Genomic DNA, 22,960 nt, shown 5'->3' with positions numbered 1-22,960 from the left:
GTAGCAGAAAAATGTCATTGACAAATCTTTTGTATAACAATCTCATCCTCGAATGGATGACTTCCAAAAAAGTGGATTCAAAAGAGGTCATATACAAATTAGCAAGGTCCAGCGCCACGGTGGCACCTTTTATTTGCTGGTAATATTTACCTTCAAAACTAAAACAGTTCTTAGTTAAAGGTGGAGGAGTGGCCTAGTGGTTAGAGTGGTGGACTTTGATCCTGGGGAACTGGGTTCGATTCCCACTGCAGGCAATGGCAGCTCCTTGTGACTCTGGGCAAGTCACTTAACTCTCCATTGCCCCAGGTACAAATATGTAAGCCGCATTAAGCCTGCCATGAGTGGGAAAGCGCGGGGTACAAATGTAATTTTAAAAAAAATGGCAAAAGTTACTGTTAAATGATTTGGGATCCTGTGATATGTGGTCCTACCTTTCAAGGTATTTTCAATAATGAGTAACACTTCTAAACTGGGGAATGTTTGTGTAAAGTGAATCAATATCTAGAGTAACCAGGATGGTATTCAAAAGGTCCCCATCAAAATCATTCAGTATGTTTATAACAGGTGAAATCACAAACATATGATTTGATCAGCGGAACGTGTGGACAAGGAAAAGTGTCTAAAAACCTTGACACCATAATGAGGCTTGATTCCCCCCCCCCACCCCTTTCCCATTTCTTTCCACTATTCCTCACCATAATGAGACTTGATTTTTCACTGCTTCAGATAATGAGGGTAGTTTCACACACCACAGTGAGACTTGGTTTTTCAGTTGGTTTGCTGCCACTCTCCATGCTCTATGTGTCTTTTTTTGACACATACACATTCTCATTTCTACACACTGGTAAGTGGCTGTTTCTATTTCCTTTTAATTTCTCAGATTTCTTCTGAGAATCACTGTTTGTAAGTATATCTTTTTGGGTAGTTTCTAACTGTATGTGAATTTCAGTTTCATTCCTCAATATCACATTCTATGTGTTATACTCACAAATATTTCTCACTAATTCCCTGCTAGTATTCTTTTTTTTTAATTTTGTGTTGTATGCCTCCTTCTCTGCCAGCATTCATTGACTTCTTTTGCGTGTGTGTGTTTGCCTCCTTCATATGTGAAATGCTGTATTTTTCACTTTCTATGGTAGCTGTTTTACTGAGCTGTTTCAGCATACGCTCTCTAATCTATTTTTAATTTGGCACTGTGTGTGGGGTATTCTTGATTCAGACATTTTTATATGCACAATGCTGCATTTTCTCTTTCTATGGTACTTAACTGAATTGTTTTTGCACTTGCTTTCCAATTTATTTCGATTTCCCTGAGACATGTTTCTGCACTCGCCCTCACATTTACTTTCTATGGTATCTGTCTCACTGAGTTGTATCTGTATTTTTTTTTTTTTTTACATTTAGCACTGTGTGTAGGTTGTTTTTGACCAAGATATTTTCATTTTCTATGGTATCACTGAACTCTTTCTGTACTCGCTGTCTGATCTATTTCTGTTTCACTGAGCTGTTTCCGCACTTGCTTTCCGATTTATTTCTTGATTTAGATGCTTTTACTTCTTCAAACGGTTCACCGTATGTAGGCAAACCAAACTAGCACTGCTCATTTGAGTATACAGACATACCAAATCACACGCACTGGGCCCCCGACTCCAGCTCACACGTCAAAGCCCAATCCTCTCATTAATTGAGAGGAGGTGACTTTGACGTCTGGTCAGGCAGCAGCAATCCCCCAATTGCTGCTTCCTGTGCAGTTTAAAAAAGTGTCTTGTGAGAGGTCGCAGCCGCTATTTTAAACTGTGGAGCCGGCACGTGTAGCAGTGGCTGGGGGTTGCTGCTGCTCAACAGTATCCTAGACCACTAGGGCAAGGAGTGAGAGGTGCTTACATGGGATGAGGAGGGCAGGAGTGAGAGGTGCCTGAATGGAATGGGGGGGGGGGGCAGGAGTGAGAGGTGCCTGAATGGGATGAGGGGCAAGGAGGGAGATACGTGCTGAACATGTAGAGAAGAGAGATACAATGAGGGTGTGAAGAAGGAAGGCACGGCGAGGGAAAGAGGTGCTGGACTTTAGAGAGGGGAGGGGAGGACAAGGAAAGAGAGAGGTGCTGGTCCTGCAAAGGGGAGACAGAACAGGAGCAAGGGGACACAGAACAAGAGCAAGGGGAGAGAAAGGATCTGTGAAGAAAGACGGAAGAGGAGGGGTGCTGGTCCTGCAAAGGGGAGATAGAACAGGAGCGAGGAGAGAGAAAGGAACACTTGCTGGACCCCTGGGGAGGGGGGAGGCAGATGAAGAGATGTTAGTCAGGAGAGAGAGAGATGCTGGTATTGGGGGGAGGGAGGGGAATAAGGACACAGAAATGGAGAGAAAATGGATGGTGGACATGAAGAGAAAAATGCCAAACGGACAAGGAGACTCTGGCAAGACAGTTAAGAAAAGAAATCAGAAACCAGAGACTAGGCACAACGTAATAAGAAAAATAAAACAACCAAAGGTAAAAAAAAAAAAAGTTATTTTCTATTTATTGATTGGAAAATATCAGTTTTTGAAATGTGCATCTGCAAGAAGTAATTTTAAACACGGCTGGGGCCCGCAAGAAAAATCTCACTCATTTGGCCTTCAGTCTCCAGCATTGCGGTGCTAAATCTCCAGCACTGGGATGGGCTACCATGGGTATACCATTTCCTAGCTATTGTTTTTGGTTTTTGCTTCTTATTTCATGTTTATTTTGATCTTGTTTCCCTTTTTGTATTGACTATTTCTGTATTCTTTTATTTTGACAGTTGCTTCATGATTTTGGTATGTATTACCTATTATATCGGCTAACAATTTTCCACTGTCAACTAGACCGGTATGTTTTTAATTTTCGTTTTTGTCATCCTGTCAGAATGGTCATGCACCAGTGGGATCTATTGCAGAAGGTAAAATCTGTATTGTCTATTTATGACTTCAGACTTGTTCAAAACTTAACATGTTACCATGTTTGGAGTACTGTAACCCGCCATGAGTGAATTCTTTCAAAAAGGCGGTAAATAAATCCTAATAAATAAATAAATGCCCTAAACCTTGGAATAGCATTGCAGGTCATCCAAAAACGTGGTTGCTTAATTGATTTCAGGGTTATGAAACTTTCACATGTAACTCCAGATCTCAAACAATTACATTAGTTATCAATAACTCAATGAATTAAGTATAAAGTACTGACTATTATTCATCAAACTATTTATTCTTAAACACTGGCGCAAACTAGAAGGTCATGATTGCTTTAAAGACAAAAAACCCTTGATAGCTTATTCATGAAACAAGAATTTAAGAAACTACTTAGTTCCCTTCCTAGTATTTCAACATCTGTAGACATCAGTAAGTCCCTAGGTCACTTAAGTCGTGGCTCTGGTAACATTTGAATTCCTTGGATTTGAAAGAAATTTATTTATCCCAACATAGAGCAGTATTTTAAAGGGGATGGGACGACTTCCCTATGAAGAAAGGTTAAAGCGGCTAGGGCTCTTCAGCATGGAGAGAGATATGATAGATATCTATAAAATAATGAGTGAAGTGGAGTGGGTAGACGTGAATCGCTTGTTTACTCAAAAAATACTAGGACTAGGGGACACGCAATGAAGCTACGAAGTAGTAAATTTAAAACGAATCACAGAAAATATTTCTTCACTCAGAGTGTAATTAAACTCTGGAATTTGTTGCCAGAGAATGTGGTAAAAGGAGTTAGCTTAGTGGGGTTTAAAAAAGGTTTGGATAACTTCCTAAAAGTCCATAAACCATTATTAAGATGGACTGGGGGAAAATCCACTGCTTATTTCTAGGATAAGCAGCATAAAGTGTATTGTACTGTTTTGGGATCTTGCCAGGTACTTGTAACCTGGATTGGCTACTGTTGGAAACAGGATGTTGGGCTTGATGGACCTTCGGTCTGTCCCACCACTGCCCTTAGCTGATACAGCCAGAGTTGCCATCTAAGCATCACTTGATACGCAAATACGTAAGTTTTTTTTTTTATACCATTCATTTTCTAATTAGAGATCCTCTGTGTTCATCCCATGCCATTTTGAATTCCGCCACAGATTTTTTTCTCCACCACCTCCCTCGGGAGAGTATTCCAGCATCAACCACCCTCTCTGTGAAAAAGAATTTTCTGACATTATTCCTAAGTCTACCACCCCGCAACCCCTCAATCCATGTCCTCTAGTTTTACCATTTTCCTTTCCCTGGAAAATATCTGTTTCTATATTAATTGCTTTCAAGTATTTAAATGTCTGTATCATATCTCCCCTGACCATCCTCGCCGCTAGAGTACACATAATCAGGTCTTCCAGTCTCTTCTCATATGTCTTTTGGTGCAATCCCCATATCATTTTTGTCGCCTTCCTTTGCATCGCTTCAAGTCTTCTTACATCTTTTGCAAGATATGGCGTCCAAAACTGAACACAATATTCAAGGTGGGGCCTCAACAACAACTTGTACAGGGGCATCAACACCTCCCTTCTTCTGCTGGTTACTCCCCATTCTATACAACCTAGCATCCTTCTGGCTACAGCCATCACCATCTCACACTTTTTGTTGCCTTCAGATCCTCAGGTACCACCACCCCAAGGTTCCCCCTCCTGTCTGTGCACATCAGCTGCTCACCGCCTAACACGTGTCTCCCTTGGATTTCAACTCCCTAAGTGCATCACTTTACACTTCTTAGCTTTGAATTTTAATTGCCAAACACTAGACCATTCTTCTGACTTTTGCAGACTTTTTCATGTTTTCCTCTCCCTCTGGGGTGTCCCACTCTGTTACAAATCTTGGTATTATCCACAAAAAGGCAAACCTTACCTTCTAACCCTTTGGCAATGTCGCTCACAAGTATACTGAACAGAATCGGTCCCAGCGCCGATCCTTGAGGCACTCCACTATGGATCAATGTGTGTAAACTAGCCTCAAACATATACCTAACAGCACATAAATGCCATATGGTATTGAAACCTCTCTTCACCACAGCACAGGCTTGATCGTGAGATTGAATATCTGATCTATTAGGACACCCCAAGTATTTGAATGCATGTACTGACTCAATTGATTTCCCCAATATAGGTGCCTGTGTTGGTGGAACCCTGTCACCACATATTTAACATTAAGCAATTTTATCTATATTTAGAACCAGAAGATTGTTTAACCAATATGAAACCTCATCAAGACATTTCTGAAGAGCAGTGAGATCGAGAGTCAGAGACAACACTTTGGCTATTACTAGAAGATCAGCGAAACAATGTACTCCTATTCCATGGTTCTGTATAACAGTCGAAACAGTCAGAACAAGGGTGACAAAGGAAAGGGCAGTAGACGATGTCAAAAATAACACCTTTATCGGAATATCCAAGACTCAATTGGGTATACGGCGATGTGTTGTTCTATCTTTTAGAGTGGCTTCAATGATCACTAATGCTTCCAATTGCAATATGTTGGTGTATAATGAATAAATATCAAGGATAACTAGTATGATTTTGTCCAATCACCTTCAAATTCATCTAATAATGTGATCATATTTGAGGAGTCTCTGACGTATGATGGAATATTAGGAACATGTGGATGTAAAAAGAAATCCACAAACTGTGAAAGTGGCTCTAGGATTGAACCGTTACCTGAAATAATAGGACGGCCTGGAGGTTTTGTCAATGATTTGTGGATTTTTGGCAAAGTATAAATCATTGGTATAACCGGATTCGGTACCAAAAGAAACTCCTTCTCCTTGGATGTCAAAAAGACTGCACCATGGGCCAAATTGACAATTTCACTGATATCTTGTTGTAATTCCATAGTTGGGTCTTCTTCTAGAAGTACATAGTATTCTAGATCTGATATCTGTCTATGAACTTCTCCCACATAATCTTCTCTATTCTGAACAATGATACCTCAACCTTTGTCAGCTGGTTTTATGACAATGTTGGTATTTTTTGATAAAGAGATCATTTCTCCATGTTCTGTCTTTGTCAAATTGTAAAAATACTTTTTTTGTCTATTCTTTTCTAACTCTTCTATATCCTTGAGTACACATTGGTTGAAAGTTGAAATAATAGGGCCTGGTAACCCTGGCGGGACCCACTTTGAATTTCTCTTTAAAATGGACTTATCTACAGTGCACTTTTTTTTTTTTTTTCAAAAAAGTGGACAATTTGCAGTTTCCTAAAAAAAATGGAAAAGCTCAACCCTTGTTTGAAAGGGATCATATTGTGATGTGGGTACGAACGATAATCCTCTTTGTAATACTTTAATTTGACCATCTGTAAGGTTGTAATCAGAAAGATTAATAACTGGAACATCTTCCTCGATATTTTGTCTTACCACATCCTCTGTTGGAGACCTCCTCTGGTTCTTCCTCGTTTGAAAATAGGCTCTCTGGTCTTGAAATCTCTCATCTCGCATACAGTAATTCTGATTATGATAAGATGGAAGGCAAGATCGAGGCAAGAATGGACGACTTTGTTCTGGAAGAATCTTGTCTAAAAAATCTCCGGCTGTTATATTCTTTTACTGTTCTTCTGTTTTTCTGGCACTACTGTTCTTCTGTTTTTCTGTATAACAGTCAACAGCAGACTTAAGAAAATATTAAACATGACAGGAGATAGGTCTGAGCCCTGAGGCACTCCACAATGTAATTTACACTCCTTGGAATACTGACCATCTGAAAACACTGAACTGTGATCAGATAAAAAGTATTTAAACCCGTACAAAAGTTTACCTGTCATACCTAGTGTAATCTAGAACATAACAGTAAATGGTCTATCAAGTAGTGATGGTGACCTGATACTGACATCTCATTAGATTTGGTGTTGGCTTTCATCTAATATTTTGCGTAATTCACCTGCTCCCAAATTTGGTGGGCAATAAAAAAAGAGCCATATATAAGAGGACAGCAGTAATTTGACAAAAAGTTTCATTATAAGGTAAATGTGAGTTTTATTTCTATCAAAGGAGCATATAAAGCATGAAGGATTGCAAGGCCTCCACCTCTCCAAGCTGAATGTCATAGGTAAAAAAACATTAGCCCCTTTGTCCGAGAAAGGAAAAACAATCTAGTCAAGCTTCACCAATCTCCAGTGAAGTGATCACAGCAATAATTAGTTGGAAAGGGGCAGAGGCAGTAGATATGGCTTACATGGATTTCAGTAAAACCTTTGTGAGAACTGCTCCACAGTGAGGACCAATGAGCAAGCTAGCCACTCTGGGTAATAGAAAAATTTCAAACTTTGAATGGGCTGTGTCGACATTGCTGTGCGGCTTAGTAAATGGGGGGGGGGGGGGGGGGGGTAAGTAAGCTGGCTTTGCAACAGAACTGAGTGGTGGTGGTCATTAAAAATTAACCACTAGCCAGGGTCTTTTTTTTTTTTTTTTTTTAACTGAATAGGGTCATAAGGTATGCACTATGGGTCACCACATACAATGATGTGAAAATGGTACTCCCCCTTCTGATTTCCACTATTATTGCACGTCACATTGAATGACTTCTGATCTTTAAACAATATATAATACTCTATTAGACAAAGGGAAGCTGAGTAAACTCAGTTTTTAAATTACTTCATTTAATAAACAAAGTTAACAGACAGTTATCAACTCTTTTGAAAGTAACTGCCTCCTAAACATAAATGGTTGCACCACCTTTAGCAGAAATAATTAAAACCAAATGTTTCCTATAATTTGCTATCAGTCTTTTACATCACTGTTGAGGAATCTTAGCCCACTCTTTGCAGAACTGCTTTAATTCAGAAACATCTGTAGATTTTCACCCATTAACTGCACATTTCCTGTCCTGCCACAGCAATTCTACTGGGTTCAGGTCAGGACATTAACTAGGTCAATCAAAATTAATTTTGTTTCTCCTCAGCCGCTCATAGACTTGTTTTTGTGTACTAGATAACTGTCTTGCTGCATAACCCAAATTAAGCTTCAGCTCACACACAAACTACCAGATATTCACCTTAAGAATTTTCTGGTACAGTGCAGAATTCATGATTCCTTCAATAATGGCAAGCAAGCTTTACAGTTCCTAAGGCATCAAGTATCCTCCCACCATCACACTTACCGGCCCCTAGACATGCCTGCTATGAATCCACCTAGAAATCAGCTTTTTAACTTTGTAGCCCCCTAAGTTTTGGGTGGCGACCCAAAAAGCAGAACAGATGAAAAAATATATGGAGATGAACCAACAATACATTGCTGGTTGAATAAATTTATCTCCATATATTTTTTCATCTGTTCTGCTTTTTGTGTTGCCATCTTGGATCTTGCAGATAAGACTGCCTTGTTGTTTTCTTAGACTCTAAGTTTTGGGACAATCTCCCTCAGAATATCTGTTCCGAGGCTTCTTTTGTGAAATTTAAATTACTGCTAAAAACTCTTTTCCAATGTTCTTTTTGCCTCTCACCAGAGACTTGTCAGCCCTAGGACTATTGAGAATGTCCACTACACTTTTATCTGTTCTATTTTTATTGCCCAATTTATTCTTTTAATTTTATTTATTGCTGTGTGCTCCTTCCTATCATTACGCTGGTGTTCCTTTACAATTGTTGATTGTTTTTATTTTACTAATTGTAAACCACTTTGATCAAAATATTTTAACATTCATAAATACTTCCACCACCATGTTTGACTGCTGGTATGATGTTCTTACTGTGGAATGCTGCATTTGCTTTATTCCAGATATAATCAAATAGTTCCACTTTTGACTCGTTTGTCCATACAACATTTTTCCAAAAGGCTTGGGGATCATCCGTGTGTGTTTATGTGAGATGAGCAGGGGTTTCCACCTTGTTACTCTCCTATGAATCCCATTTTTGTCCAATCTCTTTCTTAGTGTCGAGTCATGGGCATGGACCTTAGCTGAGGCTAGCAAGGCTTGGAGTTCTTTAGATGTTCTGGCGACTTCCTGAATGGGTTGCCGCTGCGCCCTTGAAGTAATTTTGGCAGTTCCAAGTCTTCCCATATGGAGATAATGGCTCTCACTGTGGTTTGGTAGAGTGCCAGAGCTATAGAAATAGCTTTGTAACCCTTTCCAGACTGATATTTCCACAACTTTTTTCTTCATCTCTTCAGGAATTTCCTTTGATCATGGCACAATATTCTTCTAGAAACTTTGTGGTGACTACTTCACTCTCATGGTAAAGATTCAATATATAGTGAAGTTTAGATTCAACACTGCAGTCAAGCTAAAAAGCAAAGATCTTAGAAAATAGTTCTCTTAGAACTCTTACAAATCTGGACAAGTTTCAAGTCACCCAAAATGACCTGACAGTGGATATCTGCATGCAATAACAGCTGAACTCTAATTATTAATTACACATTTTGTCAATTGGTTAATTGCATAATTAACCCATTAGTGCCCAATGTTGTGCCCATATGGGAACATTGGGCATTAATAGGTTAAGGAGGCAGTTACCTTTTCAAAAGGGTGTTGGATAACTTTGACCCTTAAATAAAAAGGATGCAATACTTTAAAAATAGAGCAAACAGAACACAGTCTAATATTACATTTTGTTTAAATATCAGAAACAGTTTAGTATTGACACATGCAATAGGGAAAACCAGGAGGTGGGAGAAAACTCTCATATCACTAATTAGCAAATTCTTACAATATACTAGAGCTAGTCCTGTAAATAATGCCTTTAGTATTAAATTTTGTTTATAAACCCCCAAATTAAATTGTTGCCTCAAGAACACTGAGGGGGTCTCTGTCAACCAACTGTAAGGAATTCGTGTTGCCGTGGTAAAATTAAAAAATGCAGTACAATATAAAGCAGTTTATAGACAGACAATATAGTCACTTACCAACTACAGCACATTTATATGTCATTAAAGAAGCCAAGGCTTTAACTTCATCCACACTGACCTCTGTACTGTAACGAATACCTGGCAAAAGAGATGGAGAAAAAAAATCATTAGAACCTTGAAACTCCCCAAACTCCCATGATGCAGACAATGATTTGCTCTTAAGTGTAAATCAGAGAGACATAGGGACTGGACCACCACAGCAGATTCCTCAGAATGTGTAGACACTACATTAACTCAGTGAAACGTCATGCAGACAAGATCATTCTAGGAGCTGTAAATGCTCCTCCTTCCACTCACTGTAATGGTTGAAAATGGATTTAAGATTTTACAGTATGTGTGGTAGAAGAGCTCTGTCCAGCATCTTTAGTGCATATTCTTAAGGTAAAATTAGTCCTTACCTGATCATTTTATTTCCATTAGTCCCAACAGATCAATCCAGAGACTTGTGGGTTATGTCCCTCTGCTAGCAGGTGAAGATAGAGATAATTTCGAGTTTTACTATATGTGGTCATGTGCAGCCACCTTAACCTCAGTATTGTCGATGATAAAGCAGTAGAAGAAGAAAGAAGAAATCCAACAGTAAGCCCTCTCCTGCCTGCATAAAGCCCATGTAGGCTCCTCAACTGCTCCTGTGGGAGGATAACAGGAGGTTTCCTTTTTTTTTTTTTTTTTTAATTGGGGTTTTGTTTTGTTTTTTAATAGCCAAAATCAAACAAAGGAACCTGATGAAACTGAAACTAGAAGAAAACACTCAACTAAGAACAAAAGGTGGGCCTCTGGACTGATCTGTTGGGACTATTGGAAAGAAAATTATCACGTAAGGACTAATTTTACCTTCCATTGCATCCCACAGATCAATCCAGAGATTGTGGGATGTACCAAAGCAGTCCTCAAGTGGGGCAGGGCACTTCATCCTCAGCAGACCGGAGTGATGCTCCCACAGGCCACAGCAAGCCTGGAATGTATAGCGCTGCCACGTCAAGCCTGCAATGCCTAGCAAGGGAGGACAGAAGACCAAGTGGGCGATCTGCAAAGACATCCACAGCAGGACAGAGGACCAAGTGGGCGAACTGCAAAAGGCAGCCATGGAAGATAGACGGGACTTGGAGAAAGAAGTCTTCTGAACTCTGGAAGAAAGCACTGCCACCCACAATGGCAGAGACTGTCCCATAGAGAGGCCTGTTGAAGAAATTGCCTCTTTCATTCAACAGCCACCACAGCATCTCGAAACCAGATCCACTTCCTTGCAACCAGCAAGAGGACAGCATGAGGTTATGCCGGGAGTCATTTCTGCTCAGCTGATCAGGAATATGATGATCCTGCCACAGTGTGGATGTTTCGTAAGGAGTCGCCGCCTTGCTGAATACCTAAGGCTCTCCAGATTCTGAATGTCTCCTTCTGATCCTGCAAAAGCCGCATCTGCCAATCTTAAAATGGCGAGCACTGGAAGACCACTTCGGTTTTTTCCAGTGCATGAGGCTATGCAGGAAGTCATTTCTGCTTAGCGGGTCACCCCAGACATTGCCCTGCTACACCCGCATCTGCTAATTTAAAAATGGTGAGTCAGTGTGGCTTTGGAAGCTGCATTACCTTCCTGAGGTCCCAAGCAAAGCATGAAGCAAAGATTTGACCAATGGAACTAGCTGGTCACTTCCAAATAGTATAGGAGTACATGACAAATGTCAAAGAAGCGGGAAGAAAAAGGTTGATTGGTATGAAAGGCAGAAACCACCTTATGAAGAAAAGGCAGGACTGTGTGCCTATCACCCCTTCAGGAGAACTCCACAAGACCTCAAAAGGATGAAGTCAGGAGTTCTGAAACCCTGCTAGTACTGGATCGCTGAAGAAAACTAGGCTGCCCCGACCGAAAAGAAAGTGTAGACATGACCTCAGGAAGATACTGAGTCTATGTGTCACCCAGATCTTTCATCATCTTCGCACAGTCCTCAAAACAGCAGCTTGCCCTTAAAAGGGAGCTTATCCAGCCGCTGTTTGAAGCTGCATCTGCTGCCCAGTAGTGCAACCACATCAAACAACCGGCTGTGACCACCAAAAACATCTGCTTAGTCAAGGCTGAAACAAATCATTTAAGAAATGTCAAATTAGCCAGCCTCGACTTATCTGGCAATTGAGGAGTAGGTCGACTGTCCATCTTCTGGAAGGGATCTGAAATCTGTTGTAGCCAGCTAAGGCATGCCCTAGTAGCCTACGAGCTACAGATAGCCACCTCCAGAGTGAGAACTTCTGAACTGTCAGAGGAAGGCTGTGTTGAATTTACCCGTTAAGGCTAAATTGGCTTGCAGAGAACATGAGAGATGGAGACCAAAGCTGAAAAGGAACTCCTGAAACGGTCTAATATCGGACCCCATGGTAGAATGTCCAAGAAAAGACAATTATGCCCAGAACTTGAACCTATTCCCAGACCCCCAACCTGGTAGGGAAAGTAGAACCTGACTTGGGTTGGCATCTGTTGCTGAGGAGCAAAAGGAAGATAGGACTATTAGATTGTAAGCTCTTTGAGCAGGAACTGTCTTTCTTCTATGTTTGTGCAGCGCTGCGTACGCCTTGCAGCGCTATAGAAATGCTAAATAGTAGTAGTAGGACTTCCCAAGCCCATGTGGAATATCACCCCCAGATACGCCAGGACTTGGAAACAACTGACTTATGGTGAAATTGATTACCAATCCTAAGGACTGAAGAGTAGTAGCTATTTTGGATGAAATTCGCAGAGTCTCTTGACAAACAGTCACAAATCAGCCAATCATGAGGTATGGATGAACCTGCAATCCATCCAAGCAAAGGATGTCCTTGGTGATGTGGAAAGGCTGAAAGACATGGTCATAAATTGATAATGTTCTTCTACAGACAGGTGCAATGGGAATATGAAATTATGTTTCCTTGAGATCCAGGGCAGTTAGAAACTCTCCCCACTAGACTGAAACTATTACACACTGCAAAGTGCCTATTGTGAAAAGTTGAACCTTAAAACACTCTCTTATGATCTGTACAAACTCAGCTGGAAGGAAATTCCCTGGCTGGAAGTACAAAGCAAAGGGAACAACTTCCCATTCCCCCAATTTCAACTGGGGACAGACTTAACGGTGCCTAAATGAAGAAATGTTTGCAAGGTGGCATGAACTGGGAGCCGTGCTGATGAGACCCCGCCGGTGCCACTATCATAAAAATACTCCCCCTCCCCTTGGGAATCTGCTACTTGAGGCAAGTTTGATCCCCTCACACCACAGCCGGGACTATAAACCAGCATGAGCAGGCTGCGAGATGCTTTTTTTTTTTTTTAAATAAGAGGCAGGAGAGGGAGCCGGAGTAAATCTCAGTCAAGGTACCTCAAGACAGACTAGGAGGGGACCGATGGGGGGAGAAGAGAGGGTCCTGGTGCCACGAGTTGTACACCTAAACCCTAAGCCTGGACCACCTCAACCCCAAAAGCTCTACCAGACCTGGGGGACCAGGCCAGAAGCTAAGGAGTCCACAGCCGGACAGTTATGACCATCCACCTGCTAGACAGAGAGAATACTGGGGTTAAGGTGGCTGCACATAACCACATATAGTAAAACTCTGAAATTCTCTCTATCTCCACCTGCTGACAGAGGGATATAACCCACAAGTCTCTGGATTGATCTGTGGGACGCTATGGAAGTACATATTCAATCAAGAAAAGCAGAGGCACTACATTCATACATAAATGTGATAAATTTTACAACATTTTGGTAGATGAACTTTCTGTTGAGAGGAATGAGCGGAGTATGTACAGGAATGGGAGGCCTGCCAAGCTGTTCATGGTTTATCAATATGATGATTGGTTACTGGAGATTGCTATATGCCATACCATTTCAGAATCTACACAAACAATACACATTTTCTATAATTAAATCCATTTCTTTTGCTATTACATGAATGGCTTATTTGGAGTTACAAAATTAAGTTACAAATAGAGTAAGCAATGAAACATTAAGGGCAAACACACCTAAAGCCATGGGCATAGATTGGGGGGGGCGAGGGGGGCATTGCCCCCCCCCCAAATGACGACGATGACTTAGTCTTACATGAAGTCACAGCGGCAAACTGGCGGCGGGCGGGCGCCAGTAGTAATAGCAGCAATGAGGCAGGCTCGACTCCGACTCCGTCCTTCGCTTCCTGACCCTGCCCTCTCAGCGTCCCGCCCAAAAGGAAATGGCATCAGAGGAAGGCGGGACGCTGAGAGGGCAGGGTCAGGAAGCGAAGGATGGAGTCGGAGTCGAGCCTGCCTCATTGCTGCTATTACTACCTCTGCCCGCCTGTACGCCGCTGCAACTTCGGTGGAGTTGGACTGGAAGTGAGCCAGGCAGCCTATCTAGTCCACTCCCCTGCGCAGCCGTCGACGTTCACTCAAAACACAGCAAGCAAACCTGTGAGCTGCTGCCTGCATCCACGTTGTCGTTCTTTATCGTAGTAGTTGGCTGCCAGTAGGAGAGAGAGGGAGATGCTGCGAAGGGGGAGAGAGGAGGGGGGGAGACACTGGATACAATGGGGAAGGGGATGGAAAGAAACAGGATGGGCAGGGGAGAGAGGAGAATTGCTGGACAACAGGGATTGATGGAGGGGACGGGTGAGAGGAAATTTGCTGGAGATGGATGGAGGAGAAGGCAGGGGAGAATGGAGAGTTGCTGGACATGGAGCGGAGGGCAGGGGAAGGAGGAAATTTGCTGGATACGGATGGATGGAGGAGAGGGCAGGGGAGAGAGGAAATTTGCTGGATACAGATGGATGGAGGGGAAGGGGAGAGAGGAAATTTGCTGGATACAGATGGATGGAGGAGAGGGCAGGGGAGAGAGGAAATTTGCTGGATACAGATGGATGGAGGAGAGGGCAGGGGAGAGAGGAAATTTGCTGGATACAGATGGATGGAGGAGAGGGCAGGGGAGAGAGGAAATTTGCTGGATACAGATGGATGGAGGAGAGGGCAGGGGAGAGAGGAAATTTGCTGGATACAGATGGATGGAGGAGAGGGCAGGGGAGAATGGAGAGTTGCTGGATATGGGTGGATGGTGGAGAGGGCAGGGGAGAATGGAGAGTTGCTGGACATGGATGGATGGAGGGGAGAGAAGTCAGGAAGGAGATGCACATAGATGGAGGGGAGAGAAGAAAGGAGAAATGCTGGATGGATGGAGTGCAGGGAAGAGAGGAGAAATGTTGGACAAGGATGGAGGGAAGGAAAGACAAAGGAAGGAGATCCACATGGATGGAGGGGAAGGGAGAGAGGAGAAATGATGGACATGGATGGAGGGGAAGGAAGACAAGAAGTAGATGCACATGGATGGAGGGGAAACTGCTGAGTTTAAGGGCTGGTTTGGAACACGTTGAGGGCAGATACTGAAACTCGAGGAAGGATAGGGACAGGACTACAGATGGTAGACAGGACGCATAAGGACACAGGAGGGAGAAAAAAATATCAAATGGAAAGAAGACACTGCATAAAACAGACCAAGGCGAATAGAAAAACTAAATGATCAGAAAAATAAGGTAGAAAAAAGTATTTTATTCAGAATTTATTAATTGAAATATGTCAGCTTTTTGAAATGTGCATCTGTGATATTTTGCATGTAGGTTTCAATTTTTCTGGTATTGCTGCATGCTGAGTCTGACTTCTTGAGTTAACTTTCCAGTTCAGTATTTTGCCTTCATATTTTTTTATTTCTAGTTCCTTGTGTCACGTCTGTTGTGTTTTTCATATGTGATCAAGGTGCAGTATTCTGCTAGCGTGTAGTATTTGCAGCCCTTTTTGTTTTGCTTTTTTTTTCACGAGGTAGTGTATTGGTGTTTTAGAGCCTGGTGTAATTACAGCTCTGCCTTTTCACGTATAAGGTTGTAGCTCATTCTGTCCTTGGAATTAGTGCTGTTATGGTTTAGTAAGGTTATGAGTGTGTTTTTGCACAAATTTGTGTATAGCATTTTGCAGTGGAGAGATTGTGTGTTGGCACCAAAACATCAGAAAGGGTGTAGAGCCTAAATCATGACACACTACCTCTTGAAGGATCTACATATAGAGCCTTTGCATTTCTAAGGTCAACACTGGCATGGTATGGGAAAGGGGGAGGGGAAATACTACTGGAGAGGAAGAGGGCGTGCTGGGTAAGGAGGAAAGAAGGAAGGAAGGGAGAAAGAGCTGGCTTGATATCTCATACATATTCATTATGGTTATTCCCAAAAAAAAGCTAGCTCTTTTTCCCTTCCTTCCTTCTTCCATATTAGCATATTCATTTGTGTGTGTATATATATATATATATATATATATATATATATATATATATATATGCAAATGAATATGCTAATATGCTCCGCCCCATCCTTTGCCCCCTCAAATGAAACAGTCAAACTGCGCCCATGCCTAAAGCCTAAAACTTATAATCCAATTTAATAGATCAACTTCACATATAACCAATTTCAAATACAAGAACCATAAAACACTTACAATTAACTAGCTAACTGAAATATAACCATCCATAACAAATGATATAAAGTGATACAACGCCCTGGCAAAAAGCCATGACAGCCATCTAAAACAGAAAATGAGGACAGTCTGACACTAGTTTTTAGGATGTCTGCCCCAATAGAGCACAATTACAAAATAAACCATAAGCTCTTAAATCATGGTAAAGGGATACAAAAGTATGCATGTGTAACTAAATGTCTAATATGCACAGGTAGATGAGAATCAAATGATGCACCAACTTTCCTTGCTATTACAATAGCTGCTAAGAACATAGCTACTTGAATTCCATATTCTGAATAGTTTACTGTTCTGAAAGGTTAAAAGGTATATAAACATCATTCTCACACAGCTGAGATTGGTCAATGCAGTCATGCTTGCTCCCTTTTTTCATTCACACTGCAAAGCACGGGGAACAAGTCACATTCATTAACACCTTTCCTGGTGGTAGATTCACTTATGAATTAGTTGTTCCAAGAAGCATTAAATGTATGCAAGCAGCTCTGTAGCCTGCTTCAGATCATAATTTGTGCATGAATGAAAATTAGTCAACAATCAGTACTGAAGTATGAAAAACAACAAGGTGCAAAATCAGATTAATCCAAATGCTGTTAAATTATGGAACAGCAAAGCTTAGGTATGAAGATAGTATAATTGAAGAACTTTCAAATCAAACACGGGACTGCATAACTCTGCAAAGCTTCCCTTAGATGTCCATTCATAAGCTGACTTTGGGGATGGCTTTGAATGGATAAGACTTCTCATCTTGAAGTATGCAGAACTTGTAGAGCTTAAGGTTTTTGTACAGATTTTCTCTAGGAGTAAAATGAGACTATTTTCAAAGCACAGCCTTACACAGAGGCATATTTTCAAAGCACTTAGACTTACAAAGTTCCATAACCTATAGAACTTTAAGTTTTTGTGCTTTGAAATTGAGCCCCACAGTAATCTATGTAACTTTGTAAATCTATGTGCTTTGGAAAAGCGCCTCTGTGTGTCTCAATTTGCAAGATTTTTGTGCATAATTCCTCCTCTTAACACCTGGCCCCTCCTTCAGCAAGTCAGTCCCTAGCTCTAGTCCCTCTCCAGGGTCAAGTCCACGCTCCCTACCTTTTTCCTGTAGATTCCTTCCTCCCACACTGATCATGTGGCAAGAAGCAACCATGTCCTCTTCCTCTGCTACCTGGGCAAGACAGCAGATTTGACATGAACAGCTATATGCGGTCTTAAACGGGTCAAATCAGTTAGGCTCAGGGCAGTAGAGGAAAAAGCAACCCAATGCGTAGCCCCTCAAGCTGCCACAACTTCCTTGATGTCAAATTCTGCACAGCAAGTGCAGCTTTTGTATAATTTTGGTATTAGGCAGAATTCCCAAGATCATCATACTGCAAATGCAATTGTTTCAGCCAAGGCTTCACTTAAGAGAGCACTACTATAGAGATTCTTGCTAAAAAGCAAAGGTCTTGGAAAACAATTCTCTCCGAAGAACCTAGACCCTCAGGAATGACAGATCCGTTCCACAGTGCTGAGACTTCAAAACAAGGCCCCCGCCGATCCCTCAAGGCCCCCCAACAAGAGGATTAGGTACTAAGAGGAGACTTGTGCAGGGCCTGCTTAACCAGCTGGATCAAGCTCTGGAGCCAAAAACCACTGGGGCCCCAACAAGACCCCCTGCCAAGGGACCCGGGGTGGACAGGAATGAAAGCCTGTCACATGACCAGGGAATTACTCTCTCTTCCCCCCCCAAGTGAACTGAGAGAGAAGACAGGATTCTAACTGCCAATTTGTTCTGGTAGGAACAGTGGGTGAGAGCAATACATTCATTTTTGCTGAAGGGGGGTTGAAGGGAACAGCACATATAAAATACTGTCTGAGACAAAGGCAGACACACTGAAATAATCCAGATTTACACACTATAAAAATAATTAATTACCCCTGCTCAGCTGCTGGCTCTAAAGGACACAGTGTGTGCCGTCAAAATGAACTACCCTATGGAAGACGTGGGCTGGCCTGCCTGACTGACCCAGCCTACCTTGGCTCAGGGCTCTAGCATATCTGCTGTCTCCAGCGCTCTGGATGCACTTAAGAGGGAAATTCCCTATTTAGTACTTTACAATAGATCAGCCCCTGACAAAAGGAATGAAGCTAGCCAGGCCAACTGAACTAATTCTTTTTTTTGTATGTGCTGCCAAAATGAGCACTTTTGGAAAGCCTGGGAGCTGCAGGGGAAGTCTGTGGGGAATACACCCAAACAGAGTGAACAGGCAAGAGAGGTGCTGAGATGGGGACCTGCACCCCTCGAGCAAGGCCCTGCAGGACCAAGCCAAAGCCTCACACAGTGGCACTAAGAAGTGCGACTGAGGGCTGCAGAGCCAAAGCTCTAAGCTCAACCAGTTATGGTCCTGAGAGTATGACCTGGAAGCGGCCGTTAGGCTCGACTATGCTGTGTGGCCATGGCCAGCAGAGCGGAGGAGCTAAGCCAGGGACAGGAGCACTCTCAGCACAACCTACCACCTGCTGAAAGTAGAGAAAAGTACTGGATTGTTCCATGGAGCACCTCTGCTTATGCTGGTGATGTCACTGGCAAAATTCGGTCCTGTCTTCCACCACCTGCTGCTAGAAAGGGATAACACCCATTGGTTCAGAAAAGTAGAGCCAACGCTAAGAAAGAAAAATTTTCTAATACCAATAAAATACAAAAATAGATTGCCCGATTTGATTGCATACAGAAACAAAAAAAAAGTTTGCAACACACATGAAAACGTTGCCAGTCTCAACGCAGACCTGTGTTTTGGCAATAAAACACCTGCCTCAGGAGTCACAAGATCTAGCCATAAGTACATAAGTAATGCCATACTGGGAAAAGACCAAGGGTCCATCGAGCCCAGCATCCTGTCCACGACAGCGGCCAATCCAGTTCAAGGGCACCTGGCAAGCTTCCCAAACGTACAAACATTCTATACATGTGTCCCGTCTTCCTCCGGAACCAACACTCACCTGCTCGCCGCTGGTACCAGTGGGCCATGGGGCCCGGGCCCGCCATGGATGGCTGGCCTTCGCCGCAGGTCCTCCGGTGGCCGGCTATCGCCGGCCAGTGGGGAGAGGCGGCCATTGCCTTCAGTTCGGCTACAGAGGATCGCCGGTTGTTCTCACCTCGTTGCCGCCGATGGCCGGCTGTCCATTTCCGGGATGGAACCCCTGCCACATGGCGCCGGCGGAGGATAGCCGGCGTCTCTTCCGGTTGCGGGAGCAAGCAGGGGAAGCGGTGACTAGCGTCACCTCGGATTGGTTACCTGAAGACTCAACCGCAGGAAGCACCAGCTGGGGCCCCGCGCTAATGAGGACGACTACTTAAGGAGCACCACTCCTCCTAGCCAGTGCTTCGGCTTCTCGTTCCCGAGAGCTCCGCATCGTTGGATGGAACTCTGTACCTTGCTATCGGATATTGCCTGCCTTGACCCTTGCCTGCTACCGATTCTTCTTGACCGCTGCCTGCCTTGACCATTGCCTGCTACTGACTCATCTAGACCGCTGCCTGCCTCTACCCCTGCCGCCGCTGTCCTCCACGCTGGCGTTCCAGTTCCCCGGGACCTCGGACCAGTTGACTTCCGGGAATCCAGAGCCGCGCTGCGCTGTCTGCGGGGCCTGTCCGCCCCCTGTTCCAGAAGCCCTGTAGACTGCCCGCACCTGGAGGCTCAACTTCCAGGGAACGGCGGCCTTCCCAGGCGAAGAGTGGGGGTGGGTCGGCTGTCCTGTGGAGAAGGAGAGGTTCACTCCGCCGTATCCAGCCGGATCCAAGGGCTCACACCAGCAAGCTGCTCATCCTTTGGCGGAGCAAGACAACATGTTATTCCTGGAATTGTGGATTTTTCCAAGTCCGTTTAGTAGCGGTTTATGGACTTGTCCTTTAGGAAACCGTCTAACCCCTTTTTAAACTCTGCCAAGCTAACCGCCTTCACCACTTTCTCCGGCAACAAATTCCAGAGTTTAATTACACGTTGGGTGAAGAAAAATTTTCTCTGATTTGTTTTAAATTTACTACACTGTAGTTTCATCGCATGCCCCCTAGTCCTAATATTTTTTGAAAGCGTGAACAGACGCTTCACATCCACCTGTTCCACTCCACTCATTATTTTATATACCTCTATCATGTCTCCCCTCAGCCATCTCTTCTCCAAGCTGAATAGCCCTAGCCTCCGTAGTCTTTCTTCATAGGGTGTCTGAATTGTGTATAGGCAAATACTGGCAATGAATCGGCATGTGTTGAGCAAAAAGTCAGAACAATTTGCAAGCGCTTTAAGGGTTAACAAATAGTCAAGCAATTGGAATACCGGTGAGTCTTGTTCAACATGGCTCAGATGTGTTTCCTCACATCAAAGAGCAGATACATATGCTTCAGTCTCAGCTACACAAACTGTATTTTGCAGATTCTGGGGACATGGGACTACCTTTAGGTCCTTGGTTCGATGCAAGTATTACCATCTTTTCCATAGCTTTTTTTATAAGCATATGATGGTAACTCATGCTATCAAACATATAAATGGCAAGTGACCAACTCACCTGCAAAAGCGCAGTAGAGTTGGAACGCTGAGAGTGTGGAGGAGGAGGGAGCAGGGAGGGAAGCACTGGGCGGAACTGAGGGAAACAGACGCAGCGATGGAGAACTGACAACAGACAACGGCGGAAAGAGGGGGGGCGACGCCGGGGGGGGGTCAAAGGTGGTGGCGGCAGTGGGGACGGCAAAATGGCGGCGGTGGGGACGGCAGGGCACAGGTCACAATCGCGGTGGATGGGAGCCCGAGGATGGAGGGTAGGGAAGAAAACAGTTGATGGTCACGGGTGGATGGAGCGAATGGGAGGGGGGAGAGGAGGGTTGCTGGACATGGGGGGAGGGCAGGGGAGAGAGCAGGGTTGGTGGACGGGGGGGGGAAGGCCATAGGAAAACAAAAAACTAGGCCGTTGTTACGGGCTTAACGGCTAGTTGAATATAACTGACAAAGCCACTTTCACTGCAACATAATTGTTTGGAGTCTTTGTTCTCCAACTGTACCCTTGGCTTTGACTTTGGATGCATTACTACTTTTCAATTTATTGTTGTTTTGAGACTGACATTTTCTGATAGACATTAAACACAATTTTGTTGATTTTCCTTGGCTGCTTTGTTTTTTTAGACTTCCTCACTCACTGTTTTGTTCCATTGACTATTTCACGGGGATCTTTTTTTTTTTTATTTATTGCTGTTCCAGTAACACTAATCATATAATGACAATGGGGATTGTTACAAATTAACCAGCTGACTGGGATATTTGATGAATAAAAGTAACCTTGATTGTATGAATTTCACTAGAAGAAAGCATACTGAAATAAAAAGAGTTAAAAAAAACACACACACACACAAATCATCAAAATTCCCACTCTTTACTAGGTCAGACTATTAGTGTCAAAATCTCCATTAGTTTATTTATTTGTTGCACTTGTATCCCACATTTTCCCACCTATTTGCAGGCTCAATATGGCTTACATAATGCAGTAGTGGCAGTCACCAATACCGGCATGAACAAATACAAAGTGAGGTTATGACAGACTAATGATCAGAATTAATAGACATATTGGGGGTCAAGGGGAAGAGTAGGTTATGTCCAATATGAACATTTATATTGTTGTGTTGCGGGGTTAGGCATTTAGGTTGAGTCGTTGTAGTATGCCTTTTTGAAAAGGTAAGTCTTAGGAGTTTCCAGAAGATTAGGTGGTCGTATGTTGTTTTCACAGTGGTCGGTAGCGCATTCCATAGTTGTGTGCTTATATAAGAGAAGCTGGATGCATAGGTTGATTTGTATTTAAGTCCTTTGCAGCTTGGGTAGTGGAGATTTAGGTATGTTCGTGTTGATTTTGTTGTGTTTCTGGTTGGTAGGTCAATGAGGTCTATCATGTTAAACTGGAAACAGCCCTGGCAGCTACTTGATAAATTTCTGCTAGTAATCTTTGCAACCTTAAGTCTGTAGTAGTGTCACATTCCTTGGAGTCAAATTCCAGAATGTAAATCTACGTACATTTTTTAAAGAGGTACTGACCACCACAAACTAGGAATATGGTGCCAACTCCTACCTTTTCTTGGAAACACAATATATCCTCTCTCAGGATTCTCTTGGACCTAAAAGGTATTCCTAACTCCTGGAGGCCTAAGAAATCCATCCTTGAGTCCCACCCAACATAAGTCTGAAATTAATGTGGGTTCACTGGTTTTACAGAAGCATATTTTACAACAATTTCTACCGGTGAGGGCAAAATTCTTTCCAATCACTTGATTGCACACACCTCTGAACTGAGGTACATACATGAATATTAAATATGTTAATATGAACTGCACATACCCCAACATCAGTGCCAAGTAACTGAAGATTTTCAATCAATCAGAAAGGGACACTATTTGAATACCCTTGTACTAATTGGGTTTCTAACCTTGCCATTATCTAGATCAGTGTTTCCCCAAGTTGGTCTCGGAGCACTCCCTTGCCAATTAGGTTTTTAGGATATACACAATGAAAATGCATGAAATTGATTTGCATACATTGCCTCCATTGTATGCAAATCTTCCATACATATTCATTGTGGATAATACTTTTCTAATTCGATACATTGGTGGCACTCAATGC

The 22,960-nt window shown here is 42.9% G+C and overlaps 1 protein-coding gene across 1 annotated transcript in view; it reads right to left on the bottom strand.

Moving 5' to 3' along the window:
- GLUD1 (glutamate dehydrogenase 1) overlaps positions 1-22,960 on the bottom strand; it is a 135,932-nt gene that overhangs the window by 85,839 nt on the left and 27,133 nt on the right. Inside the window, exon 2 of the mRNA XM_030203300.1 lies at positions 9,818-9,898. Coding sequence (XP_030059160.1) covers positions 9,818-9,898 — 81 coding nt within the window. The remainder of the gene's footprint in view (positions 1-9,817; positions 9,899-22,960) is intronic.

Source organism: Microcaecilia unicolor, chromosome 5 (assembly GCF_901765095.1).
Source record: "Microcaecilia unicolor chromosome 5, aMicUni1.1, whole genome shotgun sequence".
NCBI lineage: Eukaryota > Metazoa > Chordata > Amphibia > Gymnophiona > Siphonopidae > Microcaecilia > Microcaecilia unicolor.
Note: the sequence above shows the minus strand (reverse complement) of the source record. Positions and strands in the feature narration are given on the sequence as shown.